General features: G+C 55.9%; 7 protein-coding genes and 1 non-coding gene across 8 annotated transcripts; 3 read left to right on the top strand and 5 right to left on the bottom strand.

Moving 5' to 3' along the window:
• Positions 1-723: 723 nt before the first annotated feature.
• Positions 724-2,307, top strand: SPRG_10972 (hypothetical protein; the record flags this gene model as incomplete). Its single annotated transcript, XM_012351184.1, has 8 exons — positions 724-927; positions 982-1,052; positions 1,104-1,152; positions 1,199-1,460; positions 1,538-1,698; positions 1,745-1,815; positions 1,866-2,056; positions 2,109-2,307. 8 exons carry the CDS (start codon positions 724-726, stop codon positions 2,132-2,134), a joined length of 1,035 nt encoding a protein of 344 aa, XP_012206574.1. The 3' UTR covers positions 2,135-2,307.
• A 1,161-nt stretch (positions 2,308-3,468) lies between these two features.
• Positions 3,469-4,955, top strand: SPRG_10973 (hypothetical protein). Its single transcript, XM_012351185.1, has 7 exons — positions 3,469-3,777; positions 3,828-4,004; positions 4,059-4,186; positions 4,278-4,377; positions 4,429-4,538; positions 4,590-4,692; positions 4,748-4,955. The coding sequence occupies exons 1-7, from the start codon at positions 3,526-3,528 to the stop codon at positions 4,859-4,861; spliced, it is 984 nt and encodes a 327-aa protein (XP_012206575.1). The 5' UTR covers positions 3,469-3,525; the 3' UTR covers positions 4,862-4,955.
• A 233-nt stretch (positions 4,956-5,188) lies between these two features.
• Positions 5,189-5,620, bottom strand: SPRG_10974 (hypothetical protein; the record flags this gene model as incomplete). The annotated part of the gene is made up of 2 exons (XM_012351186.1): positions 5,189-5,519; positions 5,565-5,620. The coding sequence occupies 2 exons, from the start codon at positions 5,618-5,620 to the stop codon at positions 5,189-5,191; spliced, it is 387 nt and encodes a 128-aa protein (XP_012206576.1).
• A 1,075-nt stretch (positions 5,621-6,695) lies between these two features.
• SPRG_10975 (hypothetical protein) lies at positions 6,696-7,124 on the bottom strand (the record flags this gene model as incomplete). The annotated part of the gene is made up of 1 exon (XM_012351187.1): positions 6,696-7,124. The coding sequence occupies one exon, from the start codon at positions 7,122-7,124 to the stop codon at positions 6,696-6,698; it is 429 nt and encodes a 142-aa protein (XP_012206577.1).
• Positions 7,125-9,924: 2,800 nt separating this feature from the next.
• Positions 9,925-10,485, bottom strand: SPRG_10976 (hypothetical protein). The gene has a single exon (XM_012351188.1). The coding sequence runs from the start codon at positions 10,472-10,474 to the stop codon at positions 10,079-10,081; it is 396 nt and encodes a 131-aa protein (XP_012206578.1). The 5' UTR covers positions 10,475-10,485; the 3' UTR covers positions 9,925-10,078.
• A 1,516-nt stretch (positions 10,486-12,001) lies between these two features.
• SPRG_30150 lies at positions 12,002-12,074 on the top strand. The gene has a single exon. It is a non-coding gene; the product is annotated as a tRNA-Val (tRNA).
• A 544-nt stretch (positions 12,075-12,618) lies between these two features.
• On the bottom strand, positions 12,619-13,053 carry SPRG_10977 (hypothetical protein; the record flags this gene model as incomplete). Its single annotated transcript, XM_012351189.1, has 1 exon — positions 12,619-13,053. The coding sequence occupies one exon, from the start codon at positions 13,051-13,053 to the stop codon at positions 12,619-12,621; it is 435 nt and encodes a 144-aa protein (XP_012206579.1).
• Positions 13,054-14,629: 1,576 nt separating this feature from the next.
• SPRG_10978 (hypothetical protein) lies at positions 14,630-15,071 on the bottom strand (the record flags this gene model as incomplete). The annotated part of the gene is made up of 2 exons (XM_012351190.1): positions 14,630-14,711; positions 14,833-15,071. The coding sequence occupies 2 exons, from the start codon at positions 15,069-15,071 to the stop codon at positions 14,630-14,632; spliced, it is 321 nt and encodes a 106-aa protein (XP_012206580.1).
• Between the last annotated feature and the right edge of the window lie 325 nt (positions 15,072-15,396).

The raw sequence follows: 15,396 nt of genomic DNA on the forward strand, positions 1-15,396 counted from the left end.
CGGACTACACGGGCCAGGACTTGAGTAACGTCGCTGCCACGTCCGTCAACCAGTGCTGCGCGGCTTGCCTCGCTGTCGCCAACTGCAACGCCTACAGCTTCAAGGCCAACGTCTGCTACCTCAAGAGCGGCAGCAGCAACCAAGTGTCACTTCCCGGTGTCACGGCCGTCGCGCTCTACCGCTGCTCGGCACCGGAGCTCGGCGTCGACTATGTCGACAACGACATTGGCAATGTGGCGTCGCCATCGTACATGCGCTGCTGCGAGCTGTGCCGCAACACGGCCGGGTGCCATGCGTTCTCGTGGGCCAGCGGCGTGTGCTACTTGAAGAGCGCCAAGGGTGCGATGACGAACGCAGCCGGTGTCATCTCGGCCACGGTGCTCTAGCTTCGTCTGGCGTCCACGCCCGCTTCCGACTGTTTGCCTCTCTTAACTCTTGACGTGAGACCTCAATCCATGCATACGTAGCGTACTTGTTGTGTTGTTGCAGTCTCTCGCCGGCGTGGCAAATGGATCTTCTGCAGTGGTTGCAAGGTCGAGTTGAGATTGATTTTTGAGTTTTGAGATCACACGACTACATTCCGAAAGGCAAAGGGAGAGCGAGCAGCTCAATCTCAAAACTCAAATGACCCGGATCTTTGTATCGACTTTAAAAGGTTTTGCAATCGGAATATCGAAAAAAAGGTTTTTCAGGTTTACAAGAAATCTAGCAGATCCTGCGACGATGGAAGAAGGAAGCATGGCGATGGCACCGGCCGAGATCATGCTGGACGCGGTCCGCGCGGAAGAGGCCTGGACAGGCGTCGAGCTGCTCGTCTGCGCAGTGCTCCAGCTGCTCCTCGTCTTCCTCGGCTACCGACTCGACCGCGCGACGACCCACACCATGATGATCCCCGAGTCGGCGTATGCGATCGTCTTTGGCCTCTGCGTACGCTCGCTCTCGCATCTTCCTGCGACGCTCGCTTCATGGACATGCGTGTAGTTTGGCGCCGTGCTCAAGTTTTGCACGCCCGTCGACAAGATCGGGCTCAACCCGCAGGTCCTCTTCTTCGGGTAGTCCCTCTCGCCCTCTCTCGACGTATGTTTCTACATGCATGTGCCTAGCCTCTTGCCGCCCATCATCCTCGAAGCGGGCTTTAGCATGAAGAAGCGTGTACGCTGCCCGTGCCATATATGGTCGCCATGCAATTTTGGTGTAGGGTTTCTTCACCAACTTTTCGACCATCTTGCTGCTCGCGATCGTCGGCACGCTTGTGGCGACGTTCATCACGGGCGGGCTCTTGATCTGGCTCGGGCAGCTCGGGCTCATCACGGCGCTGACGCCGGCCGAGGCGTACCTCTACGGGTCGCTCATCTCGGCCGTCGACCCCGTCGCGACGCTCTCGGTCTTCAAGAAGAACGACGCACCGCCCATGCTCTTCAACCTCGTCTTTGGTGAAAGCGTCCTCAACGACGGCGTTGGTACGATTTTCTGCAATTTTCTGCGATTTTCTGCAATTTTCTGCAATTTTCTCGGATGTCCTTAAGTTTTGGCCTAGCGATTGTGGTTTTTACACTCTTCCAAGAGTTTATTCGCCATGGCATCAGCGACGTCGACCACCACGCAGCGCTCATGGTCGTGCTCAAGGTCATCGCCATCGGCATTGGCTCGGTAGCGCTCGCGGCCGCCGTGTGCTTTATCTCGGCCTTTATGCTCAAGGTAGTCGTCGCATCCCTCGTATACTTTACGACCTGTGCGGATCTAGATTGCCGACCCGATGCTGCAGCAGTACCCGCACTATGAGATCTCGATCGTGCTTCTCTCGGCCTACATTAGGTAATACGTCGTGTGTCCTGGCGACCGAATACTCTCAACGTGGTCGCTAGCTACGTGGTCGGCGACCTCGCGGGTCTCTCGGGCATCGTCGCGCTCTTCTTCTCCGGCGTCCTCATGAGCCATTACCACTTGACCAACATGTCGCAGGAGAGTGCGACCGCGCTCAAGCATCTCTTGTCGACGCTCGCGTTTCTGGCCGAGAACTTTATCTTTCTGTACCTCGGCGTCTCGGTCGTGGCCTGTACGACGGCTCTCTTGCGCTCTCCCGTACGACTCTCTTTTGGTGCTATTAGACTCGTCGTCGTTCAAGTGGGACTGACGTGGCGCAGGCCGCGCAGCACCGACTGCATCTTCTCGGTCTGCAGGACCGGGTTGGGCCGGACGCAGGCGCGCTTGGTCGCTGCATGCTGCTGCTGCTGGTCGTTGTCGTCCTGGCTCTTGTCGTCCTCGAGGAGCCGGCGCTTCTTGAGCTGCAGCAGCGCCATGGTCGATATCGAGAATGAAGGCCACCGAATCACCGTGGGGGCGGCGCCGACCATCACTCGGGCGCCCGCCGCCCACAAAGAACATGCGCGCAAGCTTCCCGATTGGCTGCATCTTTCCCAGTATCGTCTCAATTGAGTCGCACAACCAAGCCAACGTCAGTGATGGTCTGACAATCCACTCGCGACCGCTGCGAAGAAGATTGTGGCGATATATGGAACGTGGGTAGCAGCCAACGAGGCGCCGACTATTGGGATGACGTCGTTTCAATTGCCGTGAATCGGTCGAGCAGGCGACCTTGGCACATGTGTCCGACGGGACGAGAGCGATCTCGCCGACTCTGCTAATATCATTGCAATCAATGATCGTGTGGCGCCGAGCACTTTGCATGCGGTGCATGGAGTCTTGTTAAGGGTCTCAAGTATTATGCAATATCGATCAACGCCTGGACGTTGTTTGCTGGTTGAGGGGCCATGGAAGACGGTCGAGGGAAATGCACATATATCCGGATCCGGGAGAGGGCGAGTAACGCCAGACACACCCGCGCAGATCTTATCCGGACAAAGCGCGCGATGAGGCGCGCAAGTGTTCACAACTCAGGTGACGTCCATGCCCTGCAGTGCATAATGACGCTTTCGTAATATATTCATGCAGGGAGGTCTGAGCCTTTGACGTCGGGGCGCCATCTTACGACGCATGACGCTCGTCGACTGGCGCAGAAAACTGGCGTGCGGGGTCAGGTGAGTGCGTGTATCATCTTCAATGGTCAAGTGGGCACGCAGCCATCGCATCATCTGAGAATGAGTTCATGTACAGTAGCTGATTGCTCGGCATTGATGGCAGATAGCTATCGCAGACCTATCATGTTCATGGGTTAGAGATCTGTCTTGAACGACCTAGCCCTTTATCGAGTTGGTTGATGGTGTCACGAGTGCAATCGCGGGAAAAGGCTTCTTGCATTCATTCTTAACGCGCTTCCCGTACCTGGTATAGTTTCTTCCATGAACCTTGCACCGCTTTGCAAGGGAGAAACTCCAGGCCACGCACGTCCTCGAGTCGAACTTGGCAGATGAGGCGTCTTAGCGTCCGGCCAAGTGAGTAGAGAGGGTCGTCGTCACGATCTGAAATCCGGTGTTCTCGCGTTTGATTGGTCCAATATGGCGGGCATTGTCCAATCCGCGCGCCGTATTATATGTTTGCCAGCGCGAGGCCAGTTCCAGCTTGACCATGCACCTCCCGCTGCACGGCGAATCGCTCTACTACGTGGCGTACGATGCACCCATGCCCACGGCGCCCGATGTCCTCTACCTCTACGCCGACTACCGCTACACCGCGTACTTTGAAGACTTTGGCCCGTTCCACTTGGGCACGACGATGCAGTTCTGCGACGACCTATCGAAGCTCCTCGCCCAAGCCAGGCGCGAGAAGAAGTTCGTGCACGTCTGCACGCGCCATGGCCTCGAAGAGCAAGCCAACACGGTGCATTCTCAATTACAGTGGCCTCGCACTGCTACATGCACATGCTTTAGGTCTGCCTCGTGGGTTGCTACGCTGTACTGTGCGCTGGCATGACCCCCGCCGATGCGCTACGCCCATTCCGCGACATGCAGCTCGCCTATTTTCACGACGCCACCGACGACGAGTGTTTGTTCGAGCTCTCCGTGTGCAATGTGGTCGAAGGGTTCGCCAAGGCCCTTTCACTCGAGGTACGTGGTTCGAAACCGCGACCGCGCATGCCTTTTTCATTATTTCGATGCTAGTACGTCGTCCGCGATCACTTTTGTGTGTCCGACTATGTACACCACGAACAAGTCAAGCATGGCAACTGGAACTGGATCACGCCGCGCCTCTTGGCGTTTGCAGGTCCGTCGGCGACAACCCACCCGCCGTCATTTTTTTGTGCCGCATTTTCGACGCCTCAACATCACGCTTGTCGTGGGCTTGAATGAGCGTTGTTACGACGCCAACGACTTTATCAGAATGGGCATTGACCACGTCGACTTGAGCTTTCCCGACGGCAGCAACCCGTCCAATACGCTCTTGCGCGCCTTCTTTGGGGCCTGCGACGCGACACCAGGGGTACGGTCTTGAGATGGAAGCATCGTCATAAGGGCATGAACGCTGGCGTAGGCGATCGCAGTGCATTGTAAAGCCGGACTGGGCCGCACGGGCACGTGTATTGCTGCCTATCTCATGCAGCGCGACGGGTTCTCGGCCAAGCAAGCCATTGGCTGGTTGCGGTACCCCATACTTAATCAACTCTGGCGCCAAGAATGCAGAATGCGATGTAGACTCTGCCGCCCGGGTAGCGTCATTGGTCCGCAACAAAACTTTCTCGTTGCCAATGAAGAAACCAAGTGGGGGTCGATGCTGCCACAAGCTGCCGAGCCACGTGTACGAGCAAGATTTATGGAGACACGAACAGGACTCTAAAGTGCTCTGTCTGTAGGCCAAGCTGCCAAGCGCTGCGTGGAACCAAGGCGCGCAGCTCTTGCTGCAGCGCAAGCGCAAGCACTGTTCAACACGAGAGACGAATGCGGGCAGTGTGCGCCTCAAAACGTAGTGCTCCAAGTGTCTCGTTGTCTGCGAACATGCGCGCATCTGCCTGTGTTGAATGTATATGTACCACAACGTACACTTCACTTTACTTTGCCAGAAGACGCTACCAGCTGCATGGCAATGCTCTCGTTCAACATGAACAGTCGCAGAATAAGATCTGCAGGCATCACTTCTACGTGGGCGCAGGGACTGCCACGTCACTATCTGAGTAGCAATGACGTGGCAGCATCCGTTCCTCCCTCATTCGACAAGAGACCGAAAACGACAAATATCGATTTGGGTAACACATAATACATCAAATAGAATTGTTGGGTCGAGACAAAATCCCCTACTACGGTGAAAAGAGCTCGTATAAAAAGCTGCATTCGTCTTCGGACCACTGGGTCGGGGGCTGTTGGACGTCGATGGGCTCCATTTCGAGCTGGATATCAGAGAGGAGCAGCGCGACGATGGCCATGTCGGCGGTATCGGTCGTCGTAGCGCGTCGCGGCTCAGAAAACGGAATCGGCTCGGGCAAGCCGGACGCGACTTCGCGCTGGCGCTGGGCCAAGATGTGCTGCTGACGCTGCGTCCGCTGGCTCTGGCGGCGCTTGGCGGCGTACGTTTTCTGGATCGCATTGGCTTTGCTGCGATGGTACTCGCAGAGCGTGTGCAGCACGCCGCTACGCCGATAAATGCGCGGGTTGGGGCATCTCGAATAGGTGTACCGACATCGCTCGTCGTCCGTGGCCGGCAAGGCGCTGCTGCTGTGACGCGTGCACATGGAAATTCATTCTGGCTCTAGCTGCCTTAGTCGTCGTCTCGTTGATGGCGCAGGCAGACGCAAGCGATAACAAAGCATCAACCATTAGTCTAGCCAACGAGACGAATTTCAGCGACTAGGGTCGCGGGACCGTGCGAGGCGCCAATGTACGTTCAGTGTACACGTACATTTCAATACTAATAAAGAGATTTAAAACGTACACTACGAATGTACGAGAACGTGTCCGACAGGAAATCTTTCGACTGTTGATGCGGCAACTGGACATCGAGTCGGAAAGGACTTTATAGAGCACAACACAAACTATCTACATTCGCGCTTACTTGTGTGCCGTTTGGATTGTATGTATCTTGCGCGTCAACGGATCGGGGCCGCGTCATACGCGGTGGTGCTTACTTGTGCCGTTTACATGCACGATGCGCTCGACGGGTTTATTCGAGCGGCATGAATCCGATCTAGATGGATACAAAATACTAGTACTGCCTATGGGCACACAAGGGACTCACTGGATAGTTCAATAGTGTTTCGCGCTAACTTTGTGTTTCAAAACAATACAACGTACTAGTACATATTAGAGACTACATGTAGCAAAAACCTCTTGTCGCTTCACTCGCTCACGGCGCTGATGGCCTCGTCGGGCTTGTCTGCCGTCATTTAATCTGGGGGCCTCGTGCACACGACGATGCACTCTGTGTGGTGCTTTCAAGCGCTCGTGGTTGAGAGCATGCCTGTAGCTACGCAGACTCGAGTGAGGTCGTTTATGGACGTGAGGCGTTGGTGCCTCGAGGTATGACACGCGGTAGCGTGCGCTTGGTGCAGCCCAACTGCATCGGGGCTGTTTAGGCAAGATAGAATGAGGCGTGGCACTTACCTGCAAGTGCATCGTGTCGTGGACGGGGCATAAACATGCATTTCGGCCTTTTGATTTTGAGGTGCACCCAGTGTTGCCTTCCCACCAGAAACGAGCTACGTGTTTCCACAGCTATAAGTTGTTACTAGAAATGTGCGTTTCTCAACATGGTTAACTTATTACATTATATATACTTCTACGACACGCGCAACTTTTAGGGGATCGCAGTCACTCGGACGGCATGAGTTCGGAGAGGAATTCCTTCTCCTCGTCCGAGAGTGGCGTCGCTTCCGACCACACGTTTGTCGGCTCCATGTTGTCGGCCATGACCATGTCGCTTGTCATCTCGGGTAGAAACATCGTGAGCGCTTGGAGATCCATGGGCTCGATCGAGAGCGGCTGCGGCGGCGAGAGCGGGCGATACGGGATCGGCTCCATGGGGCCGCTGTACCGGATGGGTCGCGGCGGCAGGCCGGCCGCACCGCGCATCGCGCGTAGCCGCTGGCGGCGCTTGGTCGCATACGTCTTTTGGATCATGTTGGCCTTGTTGCGGTGGAATTCGCAGAGCGTGTGGAGGACGCCGTCGTTGCGGTACGTGCGCATGTTGGTGCACGACTTGTAGGCGTACGTGCACCGGAGGTGCGCGGGCTGGGACATCTTTGGTGGAAGCATAAGCAGGGAAAAGCAAAAGTGATGAAAATTGGTTGGTATCGCTTGCAAATCCGGGCATTCGCGGATCCGGCCCGTCGCACGCGGCGCTCAAAGATTACCCGCCCAAGGTAAACTTTTCTTGGCTCCAGTAGTGTGCGACATGGCGCGGACGGCTGTACGTACGCTTATACAGAATGTACGTAGGGAATGTACGGTACGGTCCTCGTGATCACAGTGTGACACGCTCGTGGGAAAGTGGACGGTGGTGTTGGCAAAGATCGTTAGACACGCAAGGTGCTGGGACATCTGCGCGATCTTTTGGCCGCTGAGTGGTGGCGACGTCGACAGTGCGAGCGTCGAGTAGCCGCGATCGCATGCGTGCTCGACGCAGGGCCTGCGATATGCCGCTCTGTTTACATGCCCTGATGCTTGAGGCCATTCACAGACAGACGTCGACGACGGCCGGTTCGAGGTTCGACTGAGACGCCGCGCTGCAGCGATGACTTGTTCATGTAGCTAGCCGATGAGTCGAGACGCTTGCCAGTTACATGCAGCGTCGCGTCAACGCCATAGATGCTGTTGCGTCTTGTTCGTCTTTTCGAACGCACCCAGCGAGTGATTGGAACCAGTCACGCCGCACCCAGAAACGGGATCGACGCGAGCATAAATATGCTGCTATGCTGCGGAACGCTGACCACATCGTACACCCCCGTCCCGCCCCGCTCACGGCTTCTGTCCATGAAAAATAGGATCCGCGCCCTCGCCTCGACGGCATGTTGAAGTTGCCGCTAGGTAGGAAATACGACGACCACGTGGTTAATATTGCACTTTATACCTGCCTCATGGCAACAACGTCGGCGGCTCTTGGGTGACGGTGTGGCGAGTGCCCTTTGGGTTGGCTACTCTATGGAAGGTGCTGCGCAACCAAAATGTTGAGGCGTTAGACGCGCAATCCAAGATACCAGAAGAACGGTTGACCATACGTTCGTGATTGCTCGAGAAACGTACCTCTTCGATTTTTCGACGCTTCCTTGCACGTCGTGACCGCACCGCGTGTCTCCGTTGCCATGCACTTGGTCCCGTTTCGTCTTTTCGCAGTGAGGGATGGGATGTTTCTGGCAGCGCTGTTTACTCTGGATCACTGTTAAAAATGGTGTCCGCATACTAGTACTAGTATATAGAAGGTTTGTGGCACGTGTCCGTGCGATCGGCCAATGCGTTTCTCTATGAATGCACTGTACGAGCATCCAATGTATGGGTGCCTGCCTGGTGGCGGGCGATGCGGGTTTTGCTGTAAGCTACGGCTGCAGCTCGGTAAATGCCTTTGGGTACTGTTCGGGTTCGTGCCGGCCCCGCCTTCTCGCAGAACACCCCTTGCACGACCTGGATATGGCCCAAGGGTTCTATGAAAGTATGCTACGATATGTTGGTTGGTTGGACCGTCGTGTCTTCTTTGGTGCTGCTCAAAAGACGAGCCAGTGAGCTGACGTGCTAGCGTCGTCCTCACGTTGTTGCGGTTGAAGGAGAAGCAGCACATATCCAATTGTGATATAAACCTCGCTTCAACCGCGTCAACATCAACTTTTCTTGTCAACGAGCTTCGTGTTGCAGTGGCTGCATCTGACTTTGGATGGCGCCTCCATTCGGATAGACCAGCGAGACAACCCTGGCTTCAAGACGACCAGCATTTTAGTATATAAAAGTGCCTCCGTGCGTTGTCAGGCCGAGTCGTTGTAGCGCTGGCAACCACATGTATGCATCAATCCCTTTGAGCAGTCAGCCTGCAGAAAGACATATTGTTGTTGCTGAAGTGAATCTATTTAGATACAATTTACACTGAACTGGATATGGTGGTGGACTAGCGATTCCAAGGTGCTACGACGAGCCGGCGGCCGAGAGGCTTAGCCGAGCGGGAGACGTGGCGTGTGAACGGCACAAGTCGGAACGAGGTTGTCGCGTAGCCATGCGTCGTGATGCAGGGCTGCCATCATTTGGAAGAGGCACAGTGCTTGAGTGTTCAGCAGCAAGTGTTGGAGGTGCAGCTTGGTCAAGAACGCGGCTCGATGGGCGGCTGCCTCAGGCGTCACGAGGGGCGCCTCAGGGCGAAATACTAGGTCGTTGCGGACAAGCCAGACGGTGTGGAGCACGCACGCGCGGAGGATCGGCCACATCATGGCCACGGCAAGCCGACGGTAGCGTTGGGCGGTTCAAAGAGGAGCGCGGAAAGCGTCGTGGGAAGTTCGAGCTCGAGGGCATCGACGAGCGGCTAAAAAACCGCCCACACGGCAGTGACAAATTCGCAACGAAGCAGAAGATGATCTTACATCTCGAGGTCGCCGCAGACGGGACAGACTTGGGCGTCATCGGCCAGAAAGTAGAGCCGGGAGCGGAGCGCGACTGCGCCAAGCACCACACGGTACATGAAATCAGCGTATCTCGGCAAAATGTGCTCGGGTTGGCGGTACTCGATTGCTGCATCCACCATGGCCGGCGTGGCATAGTGGACGTCGGGGAGCTGCAGATATCTCGTAGGGAGGAGGCACTGGGCCGAGACGTCGTGTCGGCGTCGACAAGCGTGGCGAGTCGTTGCAGAAAGGCTCGTTATACGTCCCAACTTAACGTCAGTCAAGCCAATGGCGTCAGCCAGCCGAGCGAGTGCATGGCAATGCACAAAGCGAATCAAAGGACCCCAATCCCGCGCAATGACTACCAACGCTGGCAGTAGAGTGCTTCTACCCTCTCGACTACTCAAGTAGAAACTCCAAGTCCAGGCCTCGCAGACTTTGAAACGCCGAATGAAGAGACTACAAACAGCTACGATTATTATTGGCAAGTAAATAGGGTTTACAGACACAGAGTACAACGGTGGCAATGGCATGTTGTGTGTGTGGCGGTGTCAATGGAAAAGACGTCCAAGTGACCGGAATAGCAGCAGGAGGTGCTGGACGAGGACTCGTCGTTCAAAAGATATCGGCGAGGAACTCGTACTCTTCTTGCGAGAGCACCGAGGACGCGTCGTCGAGCGGCTCCATAAGGAGAAGGTCGTCGTCTTCAACCAGGTAAGCGTCAAAGGCCGCGGTGTCGAGCAAGTTGAGGAGCGACATCGTCATTGGCAGCACTGGCGTCGTCGTCATCTTGGTCGTTTGGAGCTTGCGAAGCGCGGCCTGCTTGCGCTGCTCGCGCTTTTCCTGGCGGCGCTTGGTCGCGTACGTGCGCTGGATCGAGTTGGCCTTGTTGCGGTGGTAGTCGCAGAGCGTGTGGTGGTCGCCGTCCTTCTTGAGCGAACGGACGTTGGTGCACGCCTTGTAGGCGTACTTGCACTGGAGCTCGGTCGGCACGTTCATGTTGGCGAGCATCGTTGTTGCTGTTGGTCAATTGCAAAGTGAGATCTTGGAGAGACTCCAAGACCGGAACGTCAAACTGCATGCGAAATGAGTGAGCGACTTGAAATTTTACGGGCGCGAATTCAGTAGAGTGGCATACCGTACAAGACATCATGTACGGCCGGACGGCTCTATTTTCGGCATATGCCACCGTATGACCCTCGACGCCAAAACCCCCACAACAGCTCCACACAATACACGCGGCGACACCACACAACACCAGCTACAGTCTATGCAACGACGACAAGAGCTCGTGGCGGGTACATAGCCCATCTAGGATTCCCCTCTCGTACAGGCGGCAACGCCCGCATAAACGCGGCGGAAAGGAAAGGTGGCGTGTCTCTGCGGTGGTGACTTTATTTTCGGCATAAAATGCCGAATGTGAGACAGCGTTTTTCGCAATGTACGCCCGTACACGCGTCTCGTACATGACGGCGGCAACAGGCGACACAAGGCGTGAATTCCAAGACGAGGCGGCATTCAGCAGCGCCACGACGTGAGCATGACGCGCCTGCGATATATAAGATCGGCGTCATTGACACTCGTGCGTCATCGTAGCCGTGTGCTAAGAAATCGGTGCAATTTTCGCGCCCGTTCTGCAATGCTGTCCTGCTGCAAGTGTTTACCACATTGGTCGATGGTGCAATTCAAGGAGGATATGCTTGGACGGGACACGCTGGAGGGTGTAGAAACGAGGTTAAGACTCGATGGTTGGTAGTCGAACTGTCAAGAACGCCTCTGTGAATCGTATCGCTATGCCAGGCGTGATCACACTCTGCTGGCCACTGCAAGGGCACTCAATGGCCAACCAGGTCTACCGGTATTGACCAGTCCACACCAACAGAGATGGATCATCCAATGCATTCCTTCCAGATATGTTAACACAAAACAAACGATGCCATAATCTTGCGATCGTAGTTCCGTTGAGCGTCACAGATGACTTGTGTCGGCTCGGTGCGCGAAATAGCAAGCTAGTTTAGCAAGCTTGTCCGGTTGCATAAGCTATGGCAGCTGCACCCGTGCGCGATGCACAGCGCTGCAGTGGCTTGCAAGCGTATCTATGCACGAGACCGAATGCAGTTCGTGTCTAGTGTCTGCTCACGTCAACGTACATGCCCGAGATGGCGCCAAAAGGTATCCTATCGTATGGATTCGACCCCAGCGCTGTGATCACTGTGAAACACCATGCAGCTCTCATGCCAGCTGCCTCACAGGCCTATCAACGAGGCGAGCGACAGACGAGCTTGCGCTTTTGACGACCTTTATTTGGACTTGACAACACCCAGAGAAAGATACACGATATATGATGATGGACCAAGCACAAGACCTTCTGTGGAAATAGATACCGACCGATACACGCTTTGCCCGGTACAAACTTGGCAATAAGAAACTAAGAGACGCAATGTGAACGTGGATTACAGCTCGTTACACGTGCTGCTAACCGCACTCACAGACCTCGCCTCCGTTTCGGCCTGTCAAGATGCAGATAGCACCTAGTCGACCACCTTTTGTCCAGTCGGTGGATTCCTGCTTCACATGCAGGAGGTGCGGGGTTCGAGCCCCGTAGGTGTTGTCCCTTTCTTCTCTTTCCCATTGGCGTTGGCATCGGTACCATCAAATCACAGCTTGACACGGCCGACATACTGAGCAGTGGGACGTCCGTAGCACTACAACTCTAACCATGGCACACCCCACCGATTACGCCACCAGCCGTAAACCGTTGAGGCAGGATGGTGGCTCACGCGGCGATATCCGTTGCAAGCGCGGTGTCGTCCTAGCCGTCGTCCTCGGACCCTTCCTTGCACAAGGCACAAGCCTTGCGTCGCGGCTCAGCACCTCGACAATACCAGTAGGCACACAAAGTCGCCTGTCGTTCTAACTCTATACCCCTACACCTAGAACATTATGCTGCACCGCTGGTGCGCAAGGGTCTCTGGTAGATTCGGGAGCTTGGCGCGCAGCTACGTCCATGTACCGGCATGGCAGATACTTTGTCATGCATCTTGACGTGCACCGCGAACGTTGCTGAGCCGGTTGTCAAGAGACGATTAATAAGTTCTGGACGTTTGGGATAAATAAGAATTGATATTACGGTTTCAAAACGACAATGACGCAACTCAATCGACGAGCGTACATAGAATGTCATAGTCATCGGCCGACAACTTAAGGCGGTCGGTAAAAAGTCGGCTGGTCATAAAGAGCGCCGCGTCCGGGACTTCGAGGCTACAGCACGTCGTGTCCGATGAAAAGTCGTCTTCAAACAAGAGCGAGAGGTCGACCAAATCGTTGGGCTCGATCGCGAGCGCCGCGTCGGGCAAGAACGGGGCCGGGTCGGGCATCACAAGCGCCGGCGACCGACTCCGCGGCGGCGACTTGCGCTGCATGCGGAGCTCTTGACGGCGCTTGGTGGCGTAAATCTTTTGAATCGAGTTGGCCTTGTTGCGGTGGTACTCGCACAGCGTGTGTGGCTCGCCGTCTTTCTTGAACGTGCGCGTGTTGGGGCACATTTTGTACGGGTACTTGCAGCGCGAGTCAGGCGACGAGGGCATCATACTTGGTAGTCGTATTACACTGAGTGCAATCTGGCAAAAGGTAAAGTGGGGAAAATCAAGAATTGAAAAATTCCAATCCCGCGACGACGGCGACGTGTGTCTATTGGAACGGTAACAAATGGAGGCCCATCCTCGCAATTGCATTCGGGCCAGACCCGCTTCTGATGCTGGACCGCGAGCATCGCAGATACTTGGAGTTGTCGTAACACTAGCTTCCCGCACCTTCCACGTGGCCAAACGCAACAATTTACAAAAGCCAACGTACGGACAAGTCCTTCCGGCACAAGGCTCGAGACGGTCTGGATCCCTCACGTCCCGCGCGACGTTCAAGTCCGTACGTTCTTGCGAGTTTGCACCCGCGACGCTCCTAGTAGATTAGCTAATCGTAACCACTCGGGTATGGTAATGGTCGAGCCTACTACAACCATGGTATAAAGCCGACGTGGCGTTGTCGAGCCAGACGCGACTGGCCCTTTGAACGCATAATCCGTTGTAACGTCCGGCTTCGACAAAAGGGGCGTTTTGATTGGTGCGTCGGATTTTTTGGGCCAATCATATCACCGATGTAGAAATGCCATACCCAATCACTGCCGGGTCCAAACACCAAGACCAACCTCGGCGCAGACGGACGGTCAATAGGGTTGCATGTTGCTTGTACATCCAGCGATCGCGCTCGCGACGGCGGGGCGACGCCTTTCACGCTCGAGCTCGCACACAACGAGCAGAACACTTTGAGTAGCAGTAGTAGCACGACAACCTTGTCAATAGACACGCGTCGGCTTCGTGTCCAGGCAGCGAGAAATGTATATGGTCAGCATGTGTGCCAGAAGCATCCAGCGGCGTTGCTGTATGCGACGCCTTGACGGACCTTGCAGCAAATCCAAGCCAAAGGTGTTGTCTCGACGTTGAAGCCTCGTATGCAACGTGGCCGAGCCTCGTGCGATTCGAACCGGAGATGCCGACGCAGGGACATGCCGCCACGACAAATGCAACCCGAAATTACGCGCCGCGGGAGCAAGCAAGCGCCGGAGCCGTCCACCAAGAGGATCGGTTTCCGTGCCGCATGTGACCTCGTTTTTCACCCGCCGAACCAAGGCGACAGTGCGTTCGAAGCGCTGGACGCTGGGCATGACGCAGCCATCGCCGACGCACTCGTAGAACGCGACGCCGTGTCCGTCAACACGGTGGCTCCGCCTCTTTCGACCCAAGACCGTCGAGAGCACTCTGCGATTAGGGTCGTTTCTGGGTTCGCTCCCAATGCGGTACCCAGCTGTAGCGTGGCTGCACGTAAGGGCATCGAAGGGCCATTTGCATCGGCCAAGCTACATCGCTGTGCGTCAAGCCCCTCGTACACGCCCGCCTTGCACCGACACAGTTCCGTACCCACTGACCACTGCACTCGAGTGCAACGAGTGCAACCGCCGCCAACTTGCCCATCGAGATCGAGATCGAGATCGATCGCGCCGCCACAGGACACGCCAGACAACGTGGCCATGCCCACTGCGGTCGTGTCGCGCATGCGTCCGGTAGCAACGACGGGCCAAAGCGTCCACGCAGCGTCCAGCGGCGCCCGACTTCAAGGCGCGGAACCGGGCCTATCGTCGCAGCGACCGCGTGTAGCGCCGGCCTGGGTCATGGGCGTGTCGCGGCGCACGTCGCTACAAGCAGCAAGGTCGTCGTTGCATCAAGACAAGACGGAGGAGGATGTAAACACGGGCATGTTGACACATGCATCGGCGCTCCTCACAACACGCACACATAAGACACGAGGTCGCCTACGCCGCCAGCGCCATGCACGGCTTGGTGCACCATGGGTGGTCGAGCGCAAGCTTGCGGCGAATGTCTCGCTCGATCTGGCGGATCGCATTGAGGTCGCTGGGGCTGCTCGACGTCGCGATCTGGATGCCCATCTCGTCGTTGCGCCACACGAGGTGGTTCTCGTTGCGCTTGAGCTTGAAGCCGTACGACGCCATCATCTCGGAGAGCGCGCGCAGCCACTTGGTCCTGACCTTGGCCATGTTCGCAACGGGCAAAGAAGTGGGCAAGCCCTGTCAAAGATATCTGCGTCGATCGGCCGTAGAGTATGCATTGCCAGAGGTTCGTAATCTGGCTTTCTCAAAGTAGTCGCGCTCTTTCTCCTTTTCGTCTCTTGTCATATGTATTTGGCAATCGTAAAATCGTTTTGAGATAGTTGCGAGATATGTCATGTGCTATTGGGTGGTGGCCACCAGGCGACGAGCGCCCTTTGCACGACGCGTTCACCTCGATAACTGCACGGTAGGGTGTAGCAATGAGGCACAACAAGCACTCGCTATCTGTATCGTCGATCGAGCACACTGCTTG

Source organism: Saprolegnia parasitica (assembly GCF_000151545.1).
Source record: "Saprolegnia parasitica CBS 223.65 unplaced genomic scaffold supercont2.76, whole genome shotgun sequence".
Classification (NCBI taxonomy): Eukaryota; Oomycota; class Saprolegniomycetes; order Saprolegniales; family Saprolegniaceae; genus Saprolegnia; species Saprolegnia parasitica.

Excerpts from the sequence above, each read along its gene's own strand:
- SPRG_10973 (XM_012351185.1), top strand. The coding sequence starts at position 3,526 with ATGCACCTCCCGCTGCACGGCGAATCGCTCTACTACGTGGCGTACGAT. Across the intron at positions 4,005-4,058 it reads CCAAGGCCCTTTCACTCGAG|TACGTCGTCCGCGATCACTT; the intron begins GTACGTGGTTCG and ends TTTCGATGCTAG. Across the intron at positions 4,187-4,277 it reads TCGGCGACAACCCACCCGCC|AATGGGCATTGACCACGTCG; the intron begins GTCATTTTTTTG and ends CGACTTTATCAG.
- SPRG_10976 (XM_012351188.1), bottom strand. The coding sequence starts at position 10,474 with ATGCTCGCCAACATGAACGTGCCGACCGAGCTCCAGTGCAAGTACGCC.